At 39.5% G+C, this 26,048-nt stretch overlaps 1 protein-coding gene across 2 annotated transcripts; it reads left to right on the top strand.

Moving 5' to 3' along the window:
- The first annotated feature begins 50 nt into the window (after positions 1-50).
- Positions 51-25,998, top strand: nomo (nodal modulator). 2 transcript variants are annotated; one of them, XM_061828873.1, is made up of 31 exons: positions 51-279; positions 670-759; positions 839-884; positions 983-1,083; positions 2,772-2,878; positions 2,967-3,039; positions 4,098-4,250; positions 4,342-4,479; positions 4,564-4,653; positions 4,739-4,844; positions 4,965-5,115; positions 5,469-5,646; positions 5,876-6,017; positions 6,098-6,229; positions 8,007-8,143; positions 8,220-8,307; positions 8,433-8,496; positions 8,572-8,667; positions 12,137-12,358; positions 12,636-12,718; positions 14,758-14,917; positions 15,992-16,118; positions 16,503-16,616; positions 17,771-17,898; positions 18,000-18,141; positions 20,439-20,522; positions 22,304-22,414; positions 22,524-22,625; positions 23,517-23,636; positions 23,738-23,830; positions 23,905-25,998. In XM_061828873.1, the coding sequence occupies exons 1-31, from the start codon at positions 124-126 to the stop codon at positions 24,034-24,036; spliced, it is 3,666 nt and encodes a 1,221-aa protein (XP_061684857.1). In that variant the 5' UTR covers positions 51-123; the 3' UTR covers positions 24,037-25,998. The 2 variants fall into 2 exon arrangements, with proteins under 2 accessions (XP_061684857.1, XP_061684858.1); XM_061828874.1 differs by lacking the exon at positions 51-279 and adding an exon at positions 358-502.
- Positions 25,999-26,048: the final 50 nt, after the last annotated feature.

The following is a 26,048-nucleotide window of genomic DNA, read 5'->3' as shown; positions in this document are numbered from 1 at the left end:
CTCCACACCGGCAGGTGTCGCTGCCGTTGTGACTTTTGTGTGGTTCATTGACCGTAAGTCAGCCGGTACGGAACCGGATGCAGCGTGCCGTTTCTCAGGAGGAGGAAGGATCGATCAGGCACAATGTTGAGAATCACTATTCGGGCTGATATAAGTACTCTTTGGGTCTTGTTCTGGATCACATATTCTCAGTTTTTGGCCGTGTCCTCTGATGACATAGTAGTGGCATGTGGGGGGTTTGTGAAGTCTGACGTTGAAATCAATTACTCTTTGATAGAGGTGAGTGCAAATGTCCGTTGAGCTAGCAGGTTGCTAGCGAAGCGGCTTTTACATTTTGCACCGATATGCAATGGTTGCATTTAATGGACTTCGTAAATATTCGAGTCGAAACCTTCAAGCATATCACCCTACAGGAGGGGAGTGTGGAGCACAAGGCGCTAGAGTCGAGTAATCTCAGCTCATTGACAATCTCTAGGTCCTAGAGCCGGAGTTAAACCGATGGGTCAGTTAGTGCCATTTACTAATTGCTACGTTCACGCTCGTTGCCCCTTCATTTTCACACTGCTTGGCCAAAGGTCACATTGGGAAAACAAGTCACATTATGGCATCACAGGTTTTGATTTGGGACTAATTTTGTACTTTATATACATTTTGGAATTTATTTTACAGATTAAACTCTACACTAAACAAGGGTCCTTAAAATACCAAACTGACTGTGCTCCAATTAATGGCTACTTTACGATACCACTTTATGATAAGGTAGGAAATACTCACATTGGTATTCATATTTTATTTACTAATGATACTCATGTGCACGTTTTGGTTTGTTTCTGCAAAGGGAGATTTTGTTTTAAAGATTGAACCTCCCCTTGGGTGGAGCTTTGGTAAGAAGTGCTTTGTACTTTATCAGACAGATTTTTTTTTTTTATTATTCATTGTAGTAATTTTAGACTTATTTTTGTTTTCTTTTTCCCTCAACCAGAACCTACAAGTGTTGACCTTCATGTAGATGGTCTCACCGACATATGTACAAAAGAAGAGGACATCGACTTTGTTTTCACTGGTTTTTCAATATCAGGAATGGTGAGTTTCCCCCCCACGAACATTCTCCAATAGTATGTAGTGATGCCTATTTAATGCACATACCATTGATTCATAAAAAATGTAATTCCCTCGTAATCTGGTCAATGAAAATTTTTGATGATTATTACAACAAGCAGCATGCACATTCATATAAGAACTGCTATCAGTTACCTCTAGTACCCAAGCATTCCACACACGAGCTCCTTCAGTTGAGCCAACTTTCAAACCTGAAAGTCCCTTGTTTAGTCCTGAATTGGAAATGTTCCCTTGTCTTTAAAATTTTCAACAAATTTTCTTTCCTCAGAAAATTTCCTTTGTCTCTTTGCAATTTCATCCTTCTGTTAATATCACAACCACGAATGAGCAGTCTCGCACTTAACGTTCTACAATACAGTATTTTCTTACTTGAATGTGAACAAAAAAACAAATTTACAACCTCCTCAGACTACCCTTACACACAAATAATAATGGCTCAGCTTTCAAAAATCATTAAACACACCTCATTACCCCATATGTGTTGAAACTGACAATAATAACTGCAACTGGGAATGTACTAATGAGTTGACGAAATGTAACTATGAAATGGACAATACTCATCACTTACACCCTTGTTCATTTTAAGTTCTAGGATGTGCTTAGTCTTTTACTGTGTGTGTCTATATCTGTCGCTGGCTGGCTCTTGTCAGTGGTCACTAATCAAGCTACATGTTACACAAGTAATCTGAAAAAGAATAATTAATTTTAGTCCTGCTTTCAGTAAATCCTTGGCTTCAAAATTTTTGTATTGACTAAGTAGTACACATCTTAAAAACTTTGAACATCCATTTCCCAAAAATTACTGTATTTAAATGATCGTCAAATACATCGATGGTGGTGCTCACCGTATTTTCGGGACTAGAGCACGCACCTGATAAACCGTGTCCACTCTGTGTAGCGTTGTCCTCACCATCCCTCACCATACATTAGCTGCGCCGGACATACGCCACGGATATATACGGTATGTACCAGTAAAAAGATGACTTTGGAAATGTTTATTTTCATACCTTCTTACCAACAGTGACTGTAACACGGCTGTAAAACGGCTCTAACATTAACAGAGAAGTCATTCTTCATTCCCCCTCCTCATGTTCACTGAAACCACTAAAGTTGTCATCTTCAGTAGCAGAGTTGAGGGGCCTCAGAAAGTCTCCGTCACACACCATTTCAATCTCTGTCTCTCTCAATGTCCTTTTCATCTCGAGTCACCCATGCCTAAACCTGAGTCCATTATAGAGAATGACCATGTTTTGTTTTTTTTTTTTTAACCATTACATTCAAACAAGTTTTTGTTTTACGTCTAAACTCACAGCGCTGGAAAAAAAATACCAGCTTGTTGTTTGGAAAATACGGTAAGGTATTATTGCAAAGCTCTCATTTTTTTCCTGTGATTCTGCTCAACATGATTAAATTATTTTTATGTGCCCTACGATTGGCTCATGCCGTTTTATGGATGAATAGGAGCGCGGTTCACGCAGATTGCACCTCACAAGCACAAACTAGTTTGCCATTTAGATTGGTGGGGAAAAGAAAATAGCTGCTGACCATGTGTCATGAATCTGATGGTTATTTTGCATATACACTGAACTCGCGTGGTGTTAGAGAATTTGTACACATCAGTGAATAGGACCAATATCATTTTCATTGCACAGGTCTTGAGTAAAGGCCATCTCCTTGGCCCAGCTGGAGTAGAAGTGAAATTGAGTCATTCTGGAACAGATGAAAAACTTCAAGCTGTCATCACCCAACCTGGGGGAGCGTATGTGTCTTCAACATTTTTAATTTGTCACTGGGTTACTCTTGTTATCCTGAACTGAACTCTTTACCCTGTCATTTTTGGATTTCAGATATAACTTTCACAAAGTGCTCCCTGGAACATATGACATCATTGCTTCCCATTCTTCCTGGATTTTGGCGCAGGTTGGTATCTAAAGAACATTTTTTTTCTGTTAGTATTGCTTCAACAATAAAAAGGAACTAAGATGCTTTCAGTCTAGGAGCATATCCCATAGAGGGAAGCAAGCACACAAACCTATCCACGGATCTCAGTTGGCCTCCGTACCCATGTCTGAGACGCGCAAAAAGTGTTCTTAATCGGTGTTCGCGCACACACAGCTTTGCCTACTGACGTATGTGTGTTGCTGAAATGTTTCAACAAATCATTGTGCACTTAAAGTATGAGTTCCGTGTTGCTGCTAGCCAATTATAGTCAGAGTAGGGCAGGTTATTCTTCATAAATACATTTGACCCGACTCTCCCGCCCCCCCGCAAACTTGCTAAATTTTAATTGTTTGGGTAACACCCAGCACGTCACTCAAGATGCAATGAGCCACTGGCAGAACAGCATTAGCGCTGTAGATGTGCACAACTGCGACACTTTACAAAAGTTAACCTTTACGTTCACTGGCCTTAGGGATAACTAGGTAGCGAACTCAGCAGCTAAGATAGTTGCTCCATCTTACTTGACCGTGACGACATCGTTTAAAATAGAGATCACTGACAAACATGGTCCGCATCCAGACCCAGAATCAGTCCTGTATGTACCACAGCCAAAAAAAATATGATTCAATCCATATGGGATGGTTCTATTTTAAGCGACCCAACATGTTACAGGCTGTACGGTAGTGACAAATAATTCCGACCAATCACGTGGAAGTTCAACCTCCCACTTCAGCCGATCAAACCTTCCACTCAGGCTGTAATCACTAATTGTGCTAAGCTCAGACAAAGATGTTGAGAACCGTATCGGGGGGGAAAAAGAAATAGGCTCCGAGTGTAAGTTGAGTAAAGGATGAAGGAAAATGACTGATAAAGTAAAAGAACATTTGGAACAAATGGCGCTTAAAATGCAACGGTCAGTTATTTTTGTCTGTACTTCCCAGTGGAAAGTTCCCACTGGGAGCACTTGGTGTGGAATGCCATTATGAAAGCAAAAGGACATTTTTAACTTCATTGGAACTTTTGCTGTGTTCCTGCAGAGTAAAACAACAGTGCATATTTCCACTGCCAACTCTCTGGCTCCTGACCATTTGGTGGTCGCAGGCTATGACGTCTCGGGGGAAGTCCGCAGTGATGGCGAGCCCATGAAGGAGGTCACTTTCCTGCTTTACTCAGCAACAGTCAAAAGAGAGGTAACCTGAGTGGTGATTGATCAAGCTTTCATAACGTGTACATTTCAAGTACAGAGGTCATTGAAACTGCCTTATTTGTTGTGATTCCCAGAATGTGAAAGGCTGCACCTATTCTCCAGTGGAGTATGCAGACTCTGGGGACAGCTCGCTCATCTACCTGTGCAGTGCACTCTCCAGGGACGATGGTACCTTTACCTTTCCCTCACTATCTAGTGGGGAGTACACCGTGGTAAGCATTCTGTGAAAACCAATCCCAGTTGAACCATTTTAATTTAAAACTATTTTTTAACAGAGCATGACCTCTCTTCTTCAGGTGCCCTTTTACAGAGGAGAAAGGATCACTTTTGATGTTGCTCCTTCCAGAATGAATTTCAAGGTGGAACACAACAGTTTGACACTCGAGGTACATAGACTTCAATGGTACATTAATTTTGGAATATACTACTTCAGCTTCATTTGGTCCATCATTCTCTTGATTTGTCATGCAGCCCATCTTTCGTGTCATGGGTTTTTCTGTTACCGGCCGGGTCCTGAATAGTGTTGATGGGGAAGGTGTAGTTGATGCTGTAGTTTCCATCAACAATCAAATTAAAGGTAATCCTACGAGGTTATGACTTGCTGTATTTATTTATTTTTTTATTATTATTATTATTATTATTACGTTTGTCCCTTTTTTTAATACTGTCGCTTTCCTTTGCCCATGTCTCATCATAGTTGTGAGCAAACAGGATGGTTCTTATAGGCTGGAAAACATGACAGCCGGTACTTACACCATCCGTGTCCACAAGGAGCGAATGTTCTTTGAGCCAATAACAGTGAAAATTGCCCCTAATACTCCACAACTTCCTGACATTATCACAGCAGGGTATGTCTGGTTGTTTTAACAAATTGGCATCTGCACACTTTTGCATGTTATAACAGCATACATTGGTTCCCACTTTGTATTTGTGGGTGAATAAAAATACTTTTCTATGCTTTTAGAATAGTTCATTATGTATAAATGTGCAATATTTGAAAACCAGTGAGATCTTGTATAGAAAGAACAACAGAACAAACTTCAGTGAAAGAATTCCTTTATTCCTACATTTGTGATAACCGGCTACTTTCCATTTCAGTACATGCACTATATCAGAATTGTACATCTGTATTGTTTTGTTGGTGTTGATGTTGGTGATTGTACATTATGAGATGTTAATGATCTGTATTATTCTTACACAGTTTCAGTGTTTGTGGACAGATCTCTATCAGCCGCCTACCAGAGGGCATGAAGCAGCAAGGTCGCTACAAGGTCACCCTGACACACCAAGGTCAAGATAAAACCCCAGGCCGGATCATTGACTCAGACACCCAGGGAGCCTTCTGCTTTCAGGCGAAACCTGGAGACTACAGTGTCCATGTACGACCGTAGCAGCTTTTCAATGGAATTGTCCTTTCTGAAGAACATTTGCCGTTTAGCTGTAATACATTTCTCATGAAGAATTCAGACTACAAAGTGTATTTTATAAAGAAACTGCAATGCCCCAAGTCTTCTTTCCATATCATGTCCTATTTCCCATAGTTAGAAACTCTACAAAGAAAACACACCTTGCAGATGTTAACTGCAGCGTGTGTGTGTGTCTTTGTAGGTGTCTCTCCCTGAAGTGGATGTGAAAGCCGGTTTGGCTCTACAGCCTCAGGCTTTGGAGTTCTCGGTTGTGGACCAGCCCCTCACAGATCTACTTTTTACCCAATTCATGGCCTCTGTCTCTGGAAACGTCCACTGTTTGGGTAAAGTCGTACAAACTTTTTATATTACTGTATTTGTATCCTGTAACCTAATTGGAAAATGTTTTCTTGTTGAACTGTAGCATCCTGTGATGACTTGTCAGTCACACTACAACCTGTAAGCCGCCAAGGAGAGAGAAGGATCATAACTCTGTCAGGCAGCTCCGACATCCTCAGCTTCTCCTTTGACAATGTTCTACCTGGGAAATACAAAGGTCAGGAATCAAACAGTATCCTTAACCATCTGATGTTGTTTCACATCTTAGCACAAAGCCACATGTCAGTGGTACAATGATAGAGCTGCGTTAATAGTGTGACCTTGTACTGTCAATTAAACAAAGGAGAAGAATGCAACAAGTTCAACTGAACTATACTACTTAAAGATCAAGTGTCATCCCTATAAACATTCTAAAATAGATATTGTAATGAGAAATACATATAACATTATTCACTTCATTGTCTATACGAAAAAATAAATGTGAGTGGAGAGCGCGTCATCCATACGCAAAGTTGCAGAAGTGTCATTCTACGACATCCAAGTGGTCGCCATATTGGCTGGATCCTCTGTCCGTGACGTCACCCAAACATTCGCCAATGAAAACATGCGGTGCACCCTATTATGGTAGACGAACACACCCCTTCCGACATGGAAACTCTTTTTGAAAAGGAGAACACCACACAACCCAGTGAAGTTACCAGGGCAATATTACACTATTTTTCGAGTTATATTCAGATGATGTGCGATCACGGCCAAGCGGCCTCCCCGTCCGATCCACTTCCGCGGTGGAGATGAGCCATCGCGGCTCATCGTAGCCGGCCGGGGTGGCTCATTTTCGACGAGGTGGCTTATCACGGAGCCGAACCATGCAACTTTAGGGGGTTGTTCATAGCCACCACAGTACACGCTGAACAACACCGTCAAGCCGGAGCGCTTTACTGCATTGTCGTCGGACGCAGCTGAGTGAGGCAGAGCCGAGCCGTGCTGCTTTAGAGGGTTGTTCATAGCCGCTGCAGTACGCGATGAACAACACCGTTGAGCCGGGCGCTTTACTGCGTTGTCGCCACACGCGGCTGAGTGAGGCATTGTTGCCTGCGTTTTTCAGAGCTGCCGCCGTCCGGGAGCCCGAAGCGCAGCCTTCGCTGGGGAAGCGACGCAGCAGCCCGACGCAGTCCGATGCGCACACCGACATATTTCGTACGCGGATCTTTTGTTACGTTATGACAGACGGATTACGTGGTCCCCCCCCAAAACTATTATTTTCTTTTAGTAGCTGTATACACACACTAACCTGTCAGTTGGAACCCACAAAGCTCTCATCCTTTGCACCCAAGCAATCCATTTTTCACGACGAACCAGGTCTCTTGCAAACTTATGAAGGGTAAATCCATTCTCCCAAATGTTCAAGCAATATCCAGCAATGCAATGAGCCGGCATTTTGGCTAACACGAAGGAACAACAAGCTACCTTCCCGGAGGTAAAACTAATGGAAACAAACGAGTCCACTTGGGGGCGCTTGTCCTTTACGTCGCTTCCTGCTTTTTCTCAAAAACAAATCCCTCGAGAGGATTTTCATGGCGGGAGTTACAAAAAAGCTGTATACGTCAAAATCATGTTTTGTGGTGGAAAAAAAACGCATGGGCCCACATTGGCTGCTGTTTTTCATTAATAACATACTAAAAATCATACATTTCATGACAATGGCCCTTTCATGGACTCATTTTGCACATATACTTATCTATTACAAAAAAGCTGTATACGTCAAAATCATGTTTTGTGGTGGAAAAAAAAACGCATGGACCCACATTGGCTGCTGTTTTTCATTAATAACATACTAAAAATCATACATTTCATGACAATGGCCCTTTCATGGACTCATTTTGCACATATACTTATCTAGACTTCCATCATTTAGACTTGTCTGACTTCCATGTAGTTATTGCATTTTCACTGTATCACCAATAATCTTATTTCTGTCTTTGTACATACAATAGTAAGCATGTCTCACGAGGAGTGGTGTTGGAAACATAAATCCATGGAAGTTGAAGTTGTTGATGGTGACATCTTGGGGGTCGAGTTACGACAGATTGGCTACATCCTACGCTGCTCCCTCTCTCATGCAATTACTTTGGTCAGACAGTAGCTCCAAATTTAGAGATGGCAAGCCTGTATGATGACATTCTTAAATTCAGTTTGTTACTGTGCAGGAGTTCTTTCAGGATGGAAGCAAACCTGAAAATGTGGGTATCTACAATCTCTCCAAGGGAGTTAACCGTTTCTGCCTCTCCAAACCTGGTAAGATTCTTTATCAACACGGACAGTATCAATAGGACATCTATTAAAGAAAAAAATTAGTGAGCACAAATAGTGTGATGTGCCAATTTGGGGGTAAAGTTAATTAGTTACAATATGTCATTCAGGAGTGTACAAAGTTACCCCTCGCTCCTGTCATCAGTTCGAGCAGGATTTTTACACGTACGATACGTAAGTAGAACTACCAAAATTCTCTCTACATATATGTAGCTCCATCAGATGGTATTATGGACCTTGTCTTAACAGCTCAGCACCTACCATCCTGACTCTTACTGCAGTGCGACATCACATGACTGGGCTCATAACCACCGACAAGATCCTAGATGTCACAGTCACCATCAAGTAAGTTTCAATTAAAAAGAAGAACGAAAATGCAAAGTAAATCATTTGAGTGGGAGGGTCAACTAAACAATCAGAATCCTTTGAATGTACGAAATGGATAATTAAAAACTTACACAAATATAAATGAGTGAGTGTACATTATGGAAGTATCGCCGTAAATAGTAACCGGGAAGTTTTGTGTGCTTACACATATATATCCATCCATCAATTTTCTCAACCGCACGATGGTCGCAGGAATGCTGGAGCCTATCCCAGCTGTCAACAGGAAGGAGACACGTTTACACACACGTAGACATGGGGAGAACATGCAAACGCCACACATGGAGGTCCGGGATTGAACAGCTGTGCCACCGTGCCGCCTCATAAAATATGTTGTTGCTTATACAGTACCACCACGAGATGCTATAACTAAGCGGCTAATAACCAGTAATGATTAGATGTGTGGAAATTTCCCCAGCTGGTGAACGAGCCTCAACTGTGACAGCCACATCTTTTATCCTATCAGGTTAACCCCACAGGAGGTTAAAGAAGGAGAAATTTGGGTACGTTTTCCTCAGTTTTGTTGCACAACACGTCGGTATCTTGACTTAACGAGAATGAATGGTCTGTAATGCTAAGCACGTCACTGGGCAGGGTCAAGGTTGTTTCTTCCGTGTTTGGCTGTGAAAGCTGGCACATATCCAGATTTTGGTTGTATTTAAAAAAAAAAAAAAAAGATTCATTTTTAATTTTATTTTTCAATTAATGTCCAAAATATATGTAATACTAATATTCCTTCACATTGGAGGGTTTATTATATATATGAATTTTGGGGAGAGTCCTTTATCACTGAATTCAGACGGTGAATTTAAGAGAGTGAATTGTAGCCAGTTAAACCTTCAAAATACAATTCCTGCGGCTAAGCGGCTAAGAAAATGGATGGAAGGATATATATATACGTGTAATCACTTTCGGGAAGTTCCCCCCCCCCCCTTTTTTTTTTTTTTTTTTTTTGCATTTTATACTCCAGATATAAATAAACCATTAGATACTCCTACACCATACTTAGAAAATAAGCTCACATTTTTGATTAACTTTGTACATAGCCCATAGCATTCCTAAAGCTCACATAGCATTTACATAGCGTTCCAAGACCGTTAAAAATGTGTACTCACCGATTTTCCACTGGATGTACAAGTGAACCTTTCTTCAAACCGTCATGGATCATAAGTAAATTGATATGTAACTCGTCTTCGTCCAAAAAAACATCTTCGTATCTATTATGTAGTATCTGTTAGTCAGACATTGATTGTGATCCAAGTTCATTCCGATACACTCAATTATTTTCTGTTTGACTTTCTCAAACTCACAACAACAGTGGCATTCTGCCACAGTTGGCATTGGGTCACAAAGAGAGCACGAACACCAGTCTTTCGAAACGAGCCTGTCTGGAACATCTTCGAGGTCCATGTTATGCTCCTCTGTCAGCATCACGCTCCCTCTCCAACATGTCAACTTCCACCTGTGTGTATTCTGGCTCAAACGCATAGCACATAGCATAGAACATTGTACATTGTTATTTTTTTGTTTGCTCAATGGCGATAGTAGTAAAAACACGGAGCAACCACTCGCTGTTATACTCATTTGATTGGCTCTTAGCACACAACACTTCCCGGTCGCCGTTAATCGAACTTTCTTTTTCTCTCACATGTGCCTCTCACCAAAACGCATGTGCAGTCTGTCTCACCCCCACATCAACACACACGCCCACCTGCACTGAGGCCATGATATTCTTCGTAAACACCATCTTCTGCAGGGAACGTTTTTTGAATGCGATTCACCACACAAGATGGAATATACACTGTATATCAGGGGTGCTCAAGTCAATTGGGAGGCAGTTTATCGATTTTGTGACAGTGTGCCAAAAGAAAAAAAAATAGACGTTAGGCTATCATCCGCCTCGTCACTTGATTCAGGTGTGGCCAATACGTTGAGCGCACGCACATAAAGGCGCATTCTAGGAAGCTGGCCTCCTATTTACAGCGATGCGCTCGTGCACCATACCCCCCTCCCGCCACCGGTCGATTGCGAGAGGTTGGCTGCTTGGGATAAAAAGTCTGGCCACCCCTGCTGTATATTCCCTACTTCTAAACCAACTCCTCAGAAAAGCATCAAACACATCTCTGCAATCCATGTAATGGGATTATTGTTCGTCGTCAGCGCCACTCCCCCTCTCCAACACGTCTAGTTCCCTGTGTGTATTCTGGCTCAAACGGATAACTATGGCATTAAAAGAAACAATGAAACCTCATCTACTAACTTTTAATGTCTGCTCCCTTTCTTATTACTTTTGACAAGTCTTCTTTTAAATACATCGCCAGGTGTGCGGGCAATTAACTCACGCTGTCAGTTAACCTATCAGGAGCTTCCAAAGCCATGACCTCATTGTGTTTCCCATGTTCTTTAAAGACATAGTACTTATAAAGAATGTAAACTTTTGATCTTAAAAAAAAAAAATCCTCCAAGAAATTTTATCTGTCATTATGTCTAATTTTGGTGATCCTGACTGACCTGAAGCAGGAGAGGTTGTCTTATTTGTCTTCAGATAGTGAGATAAAAAATGAAGTGTGTTTTTGCAGTGTATGAAAACTTCTGGGTTCAACCGGGTTCATTTGTTGGTCCAAAAAGACAACTTTCCGCATTCACCATTGTTGTTGCTTTGTTCCTTGTTAGGGAAAGGAAAGTAAAAACGGCTATTGGAAATAACCAAAAAATTAAACTCCACCCTATTGCATCTTAGGCAATAATAGCTTTAGCGACACAGTTGACTTTGAGAAGGATTGGAGTACATTTTCAAAACTGTGTGTGTGGGATGAGCTCAAGTATAAAGGCAAACTATGTGCGATAGAGCCACATTAACGTCAGTGTGGTCGCCATGTACATGCAAGTATAAAGAGGGCTTAAGGGTTAAGCCACCAAATATTAAATGTTGTCTGTTCGTGTTCTTTTGCTCACTTGAAAAGTGGGTGGCGTCAAACAAAAGCTTTTTCTGTCCTGAGTCAATATATCTAGATGTATATAGAATGAAATAAACTGTCACATTCATCTTTTCATTTGAATGTTTTTGTTTTCAAGAAAAACAAAGGATTGACCTTCCCGTTCCAGTACTTGTGGAGGAGACTGTAATGTTATTCTCACTTTAGAAGTTACAGGGTTTTTTTTTTTTTTTTTTTTTTTTTTTTTTTTTTTTTAAATATTCAAGTTTGCTGACTCCTGTGCTCTACACAGGTAAAACAATGAGACAGTATTAGAATGACATAATGCACTTTGTAACACTGGAAGAGTTTCACTGTGACTAAACCTCATATTGTACACATTGGATCAGTGTTTGACATGGTTGAATGATATACCGGTAGTCCTAGCTGCTATCAATGTTTCAAGGGCAATTAGATTAGATCATTGTATTTTTTGTCTGCCTGTTTCCTGTCAGATCGTCCATTGAGAGTGAGCCAGCGTTGGTTCTTGGCCCCCTGCGGAGTATTGAGGAGCAGAGACAAGAACAGCAGCTGCAGGAAATTCAGTTGCGCCGCCAAGAACGGGAACGGCGAGCTGCTGAAGAAGAAGGTGTCATCAAGGATGATAGTCCTCCTATCCAAGAGAAGGCTGATGACCTGACAGGCCCCTTCCACTACGAGTTCTCCTACTGGGCCAGGTCATTCGCAATTAACATTCATGTTGATATTTCATTAATGAAACTCGCTTGTATCAATAAATGAGTGTTTCGCCTCTTGCCGGTGAATATTAACTGTTGTTATCGCTCTCAACAAAATTACTTATTTCACATTGTTGCCAAACAAGATATTATTGCGCTTACCCTGAAATGGAATTTTTTTTGTTCATAGTAAAAATGGATGAGCTTTTTCCCCTGTATTCAGGCATTTGGAATAACAGGTCCATGTTAAGCTCTAAACATATTATTTACTTTGCAGGGCTGGAGAGAAAATTACTGTTACCCCGTCCTCCAAGGAGTTGCTCTTCTACCCCCCTGAAGTGGAGGCCACTATCACAGGAGGTAGGCTTTTTTGAAATTGTAGCCCAATAAACTCCAACCTACAGATGTAATTAAGTGTGAAACTTGTTTTCTAATGCTGTGAATTTTCTACTTAATTTACTTATTACATTCAAGCTACAGAAAGTATTGTTCAAACTACTGAACATTGTTTTTTTGTTTGTTTTTTTTCCCCAAAAATTCACTCATTGCAGGCATAAGCATTTCACGGAAACGATTGTTCCGTTACCGTGTCGTTACCCAGCCCGGGAAAACACGGAACCGAAAGTCCGTTTCCCAGATCTCAGGGCTTACTTTTAATAAAACTCGCCCATGTGTGGAATGTAAAACAAGTTCTCAACGAAATACAACAATCTGTATAAAACGAACCTACATGAACCCCTTTATTTTTAATGATTAAAATGCCCAGCTTTGTCAGTGTGGTTTACAAACAGCACCGGTTTCCGCTTCTGCGCTACGCATGCGCAAGGTCGAGTTATTCATATCCGGGTCACTCAAACGCTAGTCAAACATGTCGGTTGCTAAGCGTAAAAGACAAAATGCTCATGCCTGATAAGGCTTTATTCTGAAGTACATGTAAAAACCGGTTCCATGAGCATTATTAATGGGAACCGAAAAATCGTTTCCCACCGTTTCCCAGGACAAAAATCAACAGAATCGAAAGATCGGTTACCATACATGCCGAAATCCTCATGCCTGCATTTCAAATTTGTTGCTTGGAGCCCTTCCATAAAAATTGGGAAAGGAACATGTTTATCATTGTGTTACATATGGGTGCACAGTATTTATCTGACCGCTAAAAACATTTTTCTGATTGAAAAGACCCAAAAATATAAAGAAAATTTGGGGACTTTTCTTCAGGCAAAATGGAAGGCAACAGATGTTTTGCACTACAAGGCGTGATGTGCAATATTGGCAGAAAATGTTGAAGAGCCACAGGAGAAGAAAACCAAGGCAGATGCACATCAGAATGCACTTTTTATTTGACTAGATTTTTGTAACTAAGACTATGTCAGAGCATCTAATTTTGTATTTGGAAAATATTCAACTCCAAAAATACCTTCTGCGGATGAACCAATTTTCAATGGCTGCACGAAATGCATTCCAGGTTTTTGTTGGATGTCCTTTGCTGCTGCTATTTTTGAGGATGCATTTTATTTTACGTATTTCTTCTTCTTCTTTTCCTTTCGGCTTGTCCCGTTAGGGGTCGCCACAGCGTGTCATCTTTTGCCATCTTAGCCTATCTCCTGCATCTTCCTCTCTAACCCCAACTGCCCTCATGTCTTCCCTCACCACCTCCATAAACCTTCTCTTTGGTATTAGATGAACGCTCATATTTGTTTGGCACAGTTTTTACGCCGGATGCCCTTCCTGACGCAACCCTCTGCATTTATCCGGGCTTGGGACCGGCCTACAGATTGCACTGGTTTGTGCCCCCATAGGGCTGCATTTTTATTTTTATTTTTATTTTATTTTATTTTACGTATTTGATTCTATTTTTTTTCAAGTTGATGAAATCCTTGCAGTTATAAGTTGAGAAACGTTTTTAAACTGTTGGACAATTGGCTCACATAGTCGTTCAGAAACTGGTCAACCTTGTCCAATCCTTGCATGTAAACAAATGAGCATCAAGGATGCACCTTTTATATACAAACATGACACTCACCTCTTTCAAATTAAGTGGTTCACCTGTGTAATGTTCCAAACATTTTTTTTCTTTTGTGGGAGGGTTGTTTCTTTTGATTTGAACATTCCTCTACTTTCTCAGTCATTTTGCATCTCTTCCAGCTATTTTAGAACATTGCAAGCATGAAATTCAAAATTAGAGAATTTTACAAAAACGTTCATGAGATTGACTATTAAATATCTTACCTCTGTAGTCTATTCAATTAAATATAGTTTCAAAAGGATTTACTCATTATTGTATTTTTTTTAATTTGCATTTTAAACATCCTAACTTAATTGTAATTGGGGTTTGAACTAGTGTTACGACATACTGACAGTTTGAACGAATGAGAAAAAATTTTGTCTCGTAACTGCAGAGTCATGTCCTGGTCGTATGGTGGACATCATGGGACGTGCAGGACTCTTCCTGGAGGGCAAAGTGTCACCAGAGCTGCAAGGTGTGGAGATCTCTATCAGTGAAAGAGGAGCTACTGCACCACTCATTACTGTGGCCACCAACGAGAATGGCGCATACAGGTAGAAGAGGTCAACACTGTTTGATGAAGAAACAATACAAATGTTCCAGATTTAGCTTTTTTGAGCCTTTGGGGGATAAGCACCAAGCCCATAACATTTTCTCAAGGCACATTTCGGCTGGAAGAGGATTATTGTGTGTGTGCATGTGCCTTCCTTGAGATAATGCTGATTGTGTGTCCACATTCAAGGACCTGATAACTCATTCCGGTGTCGAATTAATTGCAGTTGAACAGCTTGAGTTCTGTTTGTGTAGTCTAACCTAACCCTAAACCGAGTTTGGTCCAAAAAGTAATCTCAATCAACAACCGAACCAAACTAAGCATAAATGTTTTAATCACCTCATTATATTACAATATACATAATTGGTCCAGTATTGGATTATTATGACCACATCAATCACATTCACACATTATTAATTAAAATACTGATAACCATCTCCCTTGAACAATACTGACCTAGAGGATACGGTTACATTTCACTTGCCATTTCTTCCTCTGTAATCAATATATAAGGTCGACGCTCTAGCCTTATCTGTGTGATGAATATGCATCATATTCTCTGCAGGCATTTGTTCCCTCCAACAATCTTTCCTAACCATGTTTGTGAAGTTGATTAGATGTTATACACATTCATGTCTCCTCTGATGAGCTTTAGTGACTTCAATGATCTATCAGCTTTTACACTGTCCATATTTCAAGATCAGTATATTTAAATTTGCACTTTCTCGGAAGACATAACTGCACTTTATGATAGGTGACAATTATGTAACAATTATAATTGTGTTGACAGGATGCTTTTCTTCCTCAAATTTCTCTGAGCTTTGACTGTAAATTTTATTTACGCCTTAACAGGTTTGCCTCATTCTTTACTGTTTTGACTGACTTGAAAGTTGTGAGTTTAGTGGTGCTCTGCACACACAATGCAATAGAAGGAAAAACTATATAATTGTAGAATTGACTCTTATGTTAATGTCCAGCTTTTTCAACCAATTTCCTGTTAATGATCATTGCACATGGAAACTGTTCAGTTGGCTTTGAAAAAACGGTCTTTATAACAGTCCATCTTTCTTGGCAGTGTGGGTCCACTCCACAGTGACAGGCAGTATGACGTCAATGCCATTAAAGAGGGTTTTGTCTTGAGTCGTGTAGATGGAACCCAGGGCGATTTCAAAGCCTTTGCTCTGGCTGGAATCACTTTCAAGGTACATTTGTATTAAACAGTTTACATCAGTCCTTTTTATACCTGCACTCCTTAGCCAATCCTTTCATCATTAGCACTCAAGTTCTCTTATAAAGTTGTAATCTGACTGTTTTGTTACATTTGAATATGTGTCTTTAAAGATATGAGATACAGTAAATTGTTTGTGCAATAATTGAAAATGAATTGGCACTCACCTTTTTGCATGTACTCATTAAAATCTATTATCTCGTTTTTAGTTTTGACTGGATCGCTGCAGAATATCTTGCTCCAATTAAAGCTATACTTTTATTACAATAGTTTTAGCTGGCAATGATTGCCATATTTGGTTTTCAAACAAGCATGATAGTTCCATTATGGTCACTTATTATGTGCATCTATGTTGTAGATAAAATCGGAGGATGGTCATCCGTTGTCGGGAGTCCTTCTATCTCTAAGTGGCGGACAGTTTCGTTCCAACTTGTTGACTCAGGACACTGGTCTTCTCACATTCAATAACCTGGTAAGGAACTATTTTTTTTATTTCACGAATGAATGTTTCAATAATCAAATACAAAAATCTTAAATCAGTGAAAAAATATTTGTTTTTTTTTATTGCATGGGCGTTCACAATATTGTTCGATCATCCTTAACCCTTAATGAATACTCTTCAAGTGATAGTATTGTGAGGTAAGGTAAGAGTCAAGGCACTGCACTGTATGATTGAGGATTCAGGCAGGACGGCTTGCATTTTGAAATGCATACGAAAACAATTACGAAATGTACATTTTTGGCTGATCTTTATATGTGTTTTTTCCTTTTTCTTTATCATTTATTGTTCTCACAGCTCAGGTCCATTTTAAACGGCACAAAATGCATATTTTGTGCACTTTAAATAAATGAAAAAAATTGGACAGATATTGTACAGCATACATTTTTCTTTTTTGTTCGTCCATGGCCATGTAAAGCTATTTAACATTTGGTAGTTTTTTATTTTTTATCATTTAGTACTTTATTTATTACTAAGAACTCTGAGATGTTCAATGCAGAAACCCGTTTGAGCACGTTTCTGCACTGCCAATTTGAAATCTCCTGTTTTTAAATCAAGAGGTGAAATGTTTACATCCAATTATTCAAAAAATAATTGATTCAAAAAATCACAAGTTGTAGCCCAATAATATCTTTGCACCAACATATGCTGCATGTCAGTCTGGCTTTTTAAAATTTTGTTGTATTGCGTCTAACAACTATGAAGTAATGTAAATGCTATAATGATCTTCTACTAAGTCTTTATTTGTAAAGATTTCCTGTTAGTACTGTACAACTCATAGTTGTAATCCATCTTTGTTAAATAGCAATCCTTTATGCCCATTGAACCCATTAGATTTCTGATGGCAACCAACATGTGATAACTTAGTTTAAAAGTCAAATCAGTGGAAGCTCTTATTCAGCCAATCTTCTTCAAACACTCAAGGGATATTGGTCGACATACGAACATGTCTCTGTGGTGAATTACACCCTGAGATTCTACAACTAGCTGAGGTCACGGTTTCTGATTGGACATGTTAGGTATCCGCATTAAATTCAATATCCCTTCACTTCCCCTGTGAAACACATTGTAACTTTGCTAGTGTGGTCAGCTTTTCATTTGACATCAAATATGTTCATCCTTTGCAGAGTCCAGGTCAATACTATTTCAAGCCCATGATGAAAGAGTACTGCTTTAAACCAACATCCCAGATGATTACAGTGGAAGAGGGGCAAATCCTGAGTGTTGATATAACTGGGAGTAAGACTGCATATAGGTACTGTCAAATTCTCATCATCTCTGCTTTCATAACCACCTTCAAGCAGATTCAGAAAAATGTTTTACAATCTATTTCTTTTCTTCTACTTTTGTGTACAGCTGCTATGGAGCAGTGCACTCTTTAAGTGGTGATGCGGAGAGGGACGTAGCTGTGGAAGCAGTGGGTCAGGGAAACTGCAGCACCTCCAGTGAGGACACTGTTACTGATGAGGAAGGTCGCTTTCGACTGAGAGGTCTGCTGGTAAGGATATCAATGAGCTGGTTCTAGATAGGCATTCATATTATAACAGCAGTACCTTAACTTATGAGTTATTCAACTTGTTTTATTATGTATGAGCCTTTGTTTTATTTTTTTTGCTGTATGAGACAATATTTGAGTTACAAGGAAGCTTCAGATACAATGCTGCTCGAATGAACCGAGATGCCTTGCATGTGGAAAGCAAAGCCAGTCTCCAATGCACTTTGAGTGTTTTCATTTGAAAGAGTCAAACACATAATTACAAATGAGAACTATAACGAATATCATCAGCCAGAAACTCAAGATCCCGAACACTTAAAGGAACGGATCCACACAGATAGTACAGTATGTAGAGTAATTACATTTTATTTATTTATTTTTTCCCATTCATTTTCTTTTGGGGCTGCATGGTACAGTGGGGCAAAACAGTATTTCATCAGACACCAATTATGCACGCTTTCCCACTTAAAAAAAAAAAATGAGAGTGGCCTATAATTTACGTCATAGGTATACCGCGCCTCTGAGAGACAAAATAAGGAAAACAACCCAGAAAATCACATTGTCCAATTTTTAAAGAATTTCTGAGCAAATTTTGGTGGAAAATAAGTATTTGGTCACACTCAAGCAAGATATCTGGCTCTCGCAGACGTGTAACTTCTTTAATAGGCTCCTCTGTCCTCCCTTGTTACCTGAATTAATGGCACCCGTTTGAAATCATTATCAGGCGCCACTCCGAACTCCACAATGGCCTGCACCAGGCTGGGAAGAGGGCATCTGCAATAGGGTTTGGCAGCTTGACGTGAGCAAATTAATTGTAGGACCAATTTTTATAAAATGGAAAACATACCAGACCACTGATAATCTCCCTCGATCTAGGGCTTCACGTATAATCTCACCCTGTGGTGTCAAAATGATCACAAGAACAGTGAGCAAAAATCCTAGTGAATCCTGGGGACCTAGTGAATGACATGCAGAACTGAGACCAAAGAAACTATGGCTCCCATCAGTTAGCGACACACTGCGTTGCCAGTGATTCACAGAAACTGTGGTAGAGTTCCAAAGCGAAGTCTACTGCTGACCAAAATAAACAAAGGCTCATCTTACTTTTGCAAAATAAAAAAAAAAACCTTGGAATGATTCCAAGATTTTTGGGGTAATATTATGTGGACTAACAAGATGAAAGTCGAGCTTTTTGGAAGGTGTGTTTTTTTTACATCTGGTGTAAATGTAGCACACCATTTCAGAAAAAGGTGTTCATACCAACAGTAAAACGTGATTAACCCCCCCCCCTAGTTAAATGAATTACTTTAAAAACAGGATTTTATGTGCACATGGGTTGTATTTGTTTTTTCTTTACATTATTTGGAAAACTGCAAAAATAGAAGAATTTGAAAGGCGGGAAACGATTCTTTCACAACACTGTATGAGTAAATGGATTTTTACCAGTTTGGTCATGGAATGGATTAATCTCGTAATTCAAGGTACCACTGTACTTTTCTTGATATTTGTGCAAGAAACTTGGTGGGAACAAGAGATATCACATTATTCACGCAAGTTCGAAGTTCTTGAAGTCTGTCGTCATTTTTCGGCAGACAATTGACATAGTGCATGACACAGTAGCTGTATTCTGTGTTCTGTAAAGTAAATATAGGATGAATGTTACTTGTGGGCAGGGGTGGTGTTCCATTTCGGACTGCGAGACATGTGCTGTTATTTGCGCTCTCGTTTCTGCCATGCTTCACTTAATGTGTCACTTTGAAAACTTTGCATCTGTGTTACCGCAGAGGCGTCTGTGGTTCTGTGACTGCCTGGTGACGTTTGATTATTGAAATGGAGTCTCTCTTACAAACCAGAACAAAGAGATTGTGAAAACAATAATAGCTAAATGAAAATACAGTAAAAGTAGTCCATGCAATGTTGTTCAATGTACTGGAATAAAAGTTAAAAAAATACTCAAGTAAAAGTCAAAAGTATGTTACATCCAAAAAGTTTCTGAAGTAAATGTAAATTTTAGTGCATAACTCCCCACTTCTGAATATGTTGGATTGTCTTTTCAGTGAGCATTACAGCATGCAGGTCTATAACATTTCAAAAGTTTATACTTGCTTAAAGGACTTCAGAAGCCGTATGATGTGATTAACAAAAAAATACACTGCTTTTTGCTGTTGTTCAGCATGGTAATTTTAGGGCAGTGTTTTGGGAGGGAGTCAGAGGGCATCATTTTGGGATATAACTGTAGTCATTTTGCACAGAATATTAGTTATTGACTATTTAGTCCACTATTCACTATTTTCCTACAGCCTGGTTGCAAGTACTTTATTCAGCTGCGAGCCGAAAGTAACGACCAAATTGAGAGAGCCTTACCACAACAAAGAGCCATAGAGGTGAGTGGCAAATTCAGTATGTGCTTTTTATTTCAATCATTCCCCATTTCCACTGGAAAGTAGGGATGTCCCGATCGCTTTCTTTTTACATTCGAGTCTTTCATTTTAAGGACCTGCCGAGTCCCAATCCAATGCCTCGACAATGACTGTTACACTGTTGACGTTTGTTTTTATTGGGGGAGGGAAAAAGTGCGTCGATACACCAAAAATTTCCATTTACATACCTCCACAGGTTAAGTTCTTTTTTAGATCTGTGTTTAAAGTAGCTACTAGCTTTACTTTTGATGTTTCAGTATGCATTTCGAACTTTAAAGTTATGTATTATCAAATAAAGTGCTTAACTTCAGAGAAATAAAGTTTGACTTTCCCCTTTTGTTTGGTATCTTGACATAGCATTATAGGCTCACTGTCATATATTCAGCCAATCTTAACGAAACCATTTTTTTTTTTCATAACGGACAATTTTATTTAACCTCAACTTCCACTCAGTCTTTCCCCCACAAATTGCTATGATTTGTTCATCGCTACCATAAAGCCTGCGATGCTGTGCCACATAAAATAGAACCACCTTGTTTGTCTTGAATCATCACATGGGCTCTTTTGGCTATGGTTGTCCGAACCTGGAACCTTATTGACCCCATTGTACGCTATAATGACCGCCCACAGTGCGCGGTGTGTTGCACAGAGTGTGTGTGCATGCATATAGGTGTGCATGACATGCACACACACGCTGGATCTCTATTAGTAATTCTATAAGGGTACAAAAAATACCCCGTGTATTATAAACAAAGGTATTCCTGTATATTTGGGAAATCCTTGTTCATGTGAATTATATTCTCACTTTGTAGCTTTTAAAATGTCAGAAAATTGATTAAAAAATTATCTTTTTCACAGAATCTCAATCAGCTGAAAATCATGTGATTGGTCCCAATTTTTGATCATGTGATCAGAACCCGACATCCTTACTGGGAAGTCAAAGTACCTGCGTGGAGTCTCTATAGGACTGCTCACTATCAAGTCTTTTCTACTGGCAAAATCAGTTACAATTCCGAGTTTTGAGTCATTTCCACATGTGACATACACTACTGCTTTTTAGTTGAGCAGATTCATTATTGTTGCATACACAGCCAGATACTATACTCTGTTATGTACTCCAGTCTTCATTTTGGCCTGGATCTACTGGAAGACTTTTCCTTTCCATTGCCAACAGCCACATGATGAAGTCAGTCCACGAACACCTTATTGTTTTCCATTCGTGGGTTTGTAGTGTGGCTTACTTCCACTGACGAGTCGAGGTGTCTACTGTGGCTGTACTATTTTGCAGTGGAAAACCAAAAGCTCCAAACTGACGTGTGCAGGCTGACTTGGTACCCATAGTGCACTGACTCAATTTCACTTGCAGTCAAATGACCTTTTAGTTCTTAGGAGAAAAATCAGTCACATAGGGAGATTTTCTGGATGTTGTTCACTGTAGCATTTCTGTCAGAGAAAACTTTATTATTTTCCTTATTAATTTGTCAATGTGGGAACATGGAGTGTGATTTATCTCATGGCTCCATTCTGAGCACAGAAACGAGCATAGCAAGCTAGAAACCTTTAACTTTGTGACGTCCTCTTTTGAGAAGTGTAGACTGCCTAATCTCTCTTGCATGGCTGAAAAGACCTTAATTCTTGTTAATTCTCTGTTCTTTTCTCACACCATGTGACTTGCTCGCAGCTTTATCTGCATTTGAGCCCAAACTACATCTACAAATTCTGTACTTGTTCCCTCTCCCGTTCAGGTCGGCAGCAGTGACATTGAGGGAGTCAACATCATCGCTTTCAGACAAATCAATCAGTTTGACCTCAGCGGGAATGTCATCACACCCCCGGAACATCTAGCAACTTTATCGGTAGACTAATTTTTAAACTAATCTTACCTCCTGTCTTTTTTTTCCCCATGTGGCAAAAGCGCATGAGATCATCGAATTTAACTTTTTTTCCTCTCCCACCTGTGCTCAGGTGAAGTTGTACAAAAGTGACAACTTGGACAACCCCCTCCATAGTGTCTCACTAGGCCAGTCCCTCTTCTTCCATTTCCCCTCACTGGACAGAGATGGAGAGGTATCGTCTTACATTTCTCTTTTCAAGTCTATTAGGATTCAGAGCAACATTCAAAACTGTTATAACATCAAATCCAACATTTCAAATGTTGGGGGGGGCACTATAGTAATATTTACACTGATGTTAGAGAAGGAGTGGCCATAATCATTTATGAATTGATAAATAAGAAATAGAAGTTTTGCAATTTGTTGATTCTTCATTTCTTGAAGAAAAAGGGAGTGCAATCAGCAGAGGTGTTATTCATTCAAGTTAAACTATTATTGGTAGTTAAGCTGCAGCCATACACACCTCTACCGATCCAATTCCTTGAGCCGGTGTTATTTTGCTCAGCACTTTCAGAACATTTAAAGTCCCAATTCTTGATCCTATTTGAAAATATTGAAAAACAACAATACGAACAACAATCAATTTTATTTTATTTTATTTGAAAATATTGAAAAACAACAATGTATCAATTGAAAGGTAATGTCCCCCTTTATTTGTGGTTATTGGTGAATGTGCACATGTAGCTGTTAGGCAGCCAGATCGGAATCTATTCAGTGGACTCTGAATTGATATTGAATTGGAGGGAGGAATATTGCAATGTATGGATAATTGATATTTTGACCCACACTTATAGCTTCTGCAGTTTTATTTAGAGCATGCTCACATAATTTTTGATTTGTAAAAGTAATGGAGTTCTTGTCAATAGCTAGAAATGTGTTACATTTTTTTCCCCAACAAATGTCTGCTGGGATACATTGTAGTCTTCTACAGAAAGCTTGCTTTTGCATTTTGTCAACTTGAACTTCTTAACTGTTCTTCCTGCTTATCAGGGATGATGTAAATGTGGCATTTTTTGATTTTCTTATTTTTTAATGGTACGCTATCTTGTGGTTGCCATTTCTTCAGGCCTACATTCTGATGCTATACTCCACGCTGTCCCGCACGCAGTATGACTTTACTCTACCTCAGGTTTCCTTTACTTCCACTGGCTACCACAAGCACGTCACCCTCACATTCAACCCAACTGTAAGCAATATGCAACATTTAGTTTTTTTTTTTTTTCAATCTGTATTCAGTGTTTTTTTTTTTTTTTTTTTTTACCCTAATCTCTGCTTGTGTTCCCGCAGCGGAAAGTAGCTGACCAAGATGTTGCCCAGGGCTCCTACATTGCTCTACCCTTAACTCTGTTAATCCTGTTAGCGGCGTACAACCACGAAAAGGTATTAAAGTGCTAAATGTGCACTAGCATGTGTTCAACTCCACAAGTTTACGTATGTCCTTACTGGTCTTCCAGGTCATCCCCTTCCTCCTGCAAATGGTGAATCGTATTCAAGGTGTAAGGAGCTTGGCCCAGGCCAGCGGAGACAGTGCTGCCTTGGACGAAGCCAAACGTTTGGCCAAGAGGCAGAAGGCCCGACGCACATGAGACAGAAAAGCCCCAAACACATTTGAATACTCCACTCGCACTCGTTGCTATCGATCGTTGAGTCACTTTGTGTGCACAAAATCTTTGCTGTTGCATCAATTGCAAGTTTTCAACAATCCACTCAACGCTTGGCATGGGTCAGTGAAACTTTTAGCTTGTTTTATTTAAAACACCCCCCCCCCCCAAAAAAAAAACAACAAAACCACTTGACGTTAGCTCAGTTGCTCACATTGACTTTTTTCCCTCTAATTCATGAAAATCAGTATTTTAGACATTTGTGATCAAATCTTATATATCTAATTTATTAGGTTAACTCAGATCTATTTGGTGCAGTTAAAAAAAACAACTTGATTATATTGTTGATACTGAAGCCTGCTGACTCATGAGCACATCTGCCTACCAGTCCAGAGGTTAGAGATTCATATCCAGCTTCCCTTTGTTGGGTTTGCATGTTCTCCCCATATACTCGTACTAAGGTTTCCACCCACATTCCAAAAACATGTGGTTGGTTAATTGGATACTATAAATTTTCCATAGGTATGAATGTGAGTGTGTGTAATTGTCTCCACGTGTCCTGCAATTACCAGGCAACCAGTTCATGGTGTACCCCGCCATTCGCTAGAAGTCAGCTGAGATGGGCGGTGGCGGTACGTGTTAACCCCTTGTGACTAAGTGGTTTGGATGGATGGATGGATGTTGTTTTCCAACATTGGGGTCAGTTCAAGGTCAGCTTTAGTTGAGCATCTTAGGTGGTTTGACGTAATAGAACAAGAACCAACTTCATTAACATGGAAGGTATCTGATATTCCATAAGGATTCCCTGTCACTATAATTCTCCCTTTCTGTTTTTCAATCAGTTAAGTCAAACTTTTCCAATTCGTAAGTTTTCAATGAGAAATTTTGCTCAGGACAATTAAGATTAACACGCTGATATGTTTTTGTAGGCATGACATCGTAATGATTTTATTTATATTTATTTTTATTTTTTTCTTTACACATTTCGATGCTGTCCAGCAGAACCTTTTGCATCACCAAAACCATTACGAAACCAAAAACAGCGCTTGTTTATGTAACGATTAACATTGCATCATCAAAGTGAGCATGTCATTTTCAACAATTTCAATTAATAAATAATTTGTAAAAATAACACATCCATATGGGGGATGACAACGCATAACAATTTATGGGGGAAAGATAGAAAGTTTGGACGTGAGGTTTCTGGCCGACAGTGAAGATATGCAAATGGAAAAAATTAACTATATTGCAAACTTAAGTTTCCTTGCAAATTTGACAATAGTGGGTGTTACTATTTTGTGGCAGTTTTTTTTTGTAACCCATGTTAAACTACTACAATCGTTTAAATGTATATATTACAGTATTGGATATTATTCTGTAAATGTGCATTTTAGTACTGTGAAGTCCCAGATCACAATTTATTTCCAACTTTGAAAATTCCTACAAATTTGCAACACAAGTAAACCTCACTTTTCCAGTGCCTCCATCTCATATGGTGGACAACGTATTCAGCGCTCATTGAATCTTCTAGTATTTGTCTTTGAAGAGCTAAATGTGCACTAGCATTTGTTCAACTCCACAAGTTTACTAAGATGATTTACTCTGCTTTGTGAACCCCTGAATCCATCCCTTATATTAATCACAAATGGGGATAGAGACATTACCATTTTGTTAAAAAGATTCATCATGTGCTCTAACTGTCAGGTGTTGCCAAGAGACTTTGGTACTTTGTGAAGATTTTTTTTTTGGTTGTTGCTCCTTGGGTTGGGGGGTTGCAGGAATTACCTGGGACTGAGATTTTAATTTATTAACGGTGGTTTAAATGTGACTGTCTAATCTGAGTGTGGGTAAACAACTTATGTGTGTTGAGGTTGAGGTTGAGACCCCTCAGCAGTAAATTATTCATAGATCTGGTCAAAATTTTGAATAAAAAGACTTCAACTGTGATGGGTATTGTCTTACCTGTGAATCCCTTCCACCCCCACCCCATTTTTCAC

Source organism: Syngnathoides biaculeatus, chromosome 9, assembly GCF_019802595.1.
Source record: "Syngnathoides biaculeatus isolate LvHL_M chromosome 9, ASM1980259v1, whole genome shotgun sequence".
NCBI classification, from domain to species: Eukaryota; Metazoa; Chordata; class Actinopteri; order Syngnathiformes; family Syngnathidae; genus Syngnathoides; species Syngnathoides biaculeatus.
Note: the sequence above shows the minus strand (reverse complement) of the source record. Positions and strands in the feature narration are given on the sequence as shown.

Excerpts from the sequence above, each read along its gene's own strand:
- nomo (XM_061828873.1), top strand. The coding sequence starts at position 124 with ATGTTGAGAATCACTATTCGGGCTGATATAAGTACTCTTTGGGTCTTG. Across the intron at positions 4,654-4,738 it reads ACAACAGTTTGACACTCGAG|CCCATCTTTCGTGTCATGGG; the intron begins GTACATAGACTT and ends TTTGTCATGCAG. Across the intron at positions 17,899-17,999 it reads GGGAGTAAGACTGCATATAG|CTGCTATGGAGCAGTGCACT; the intron begins GTACTGTCAAAT and ends TTTTGTGTACAG.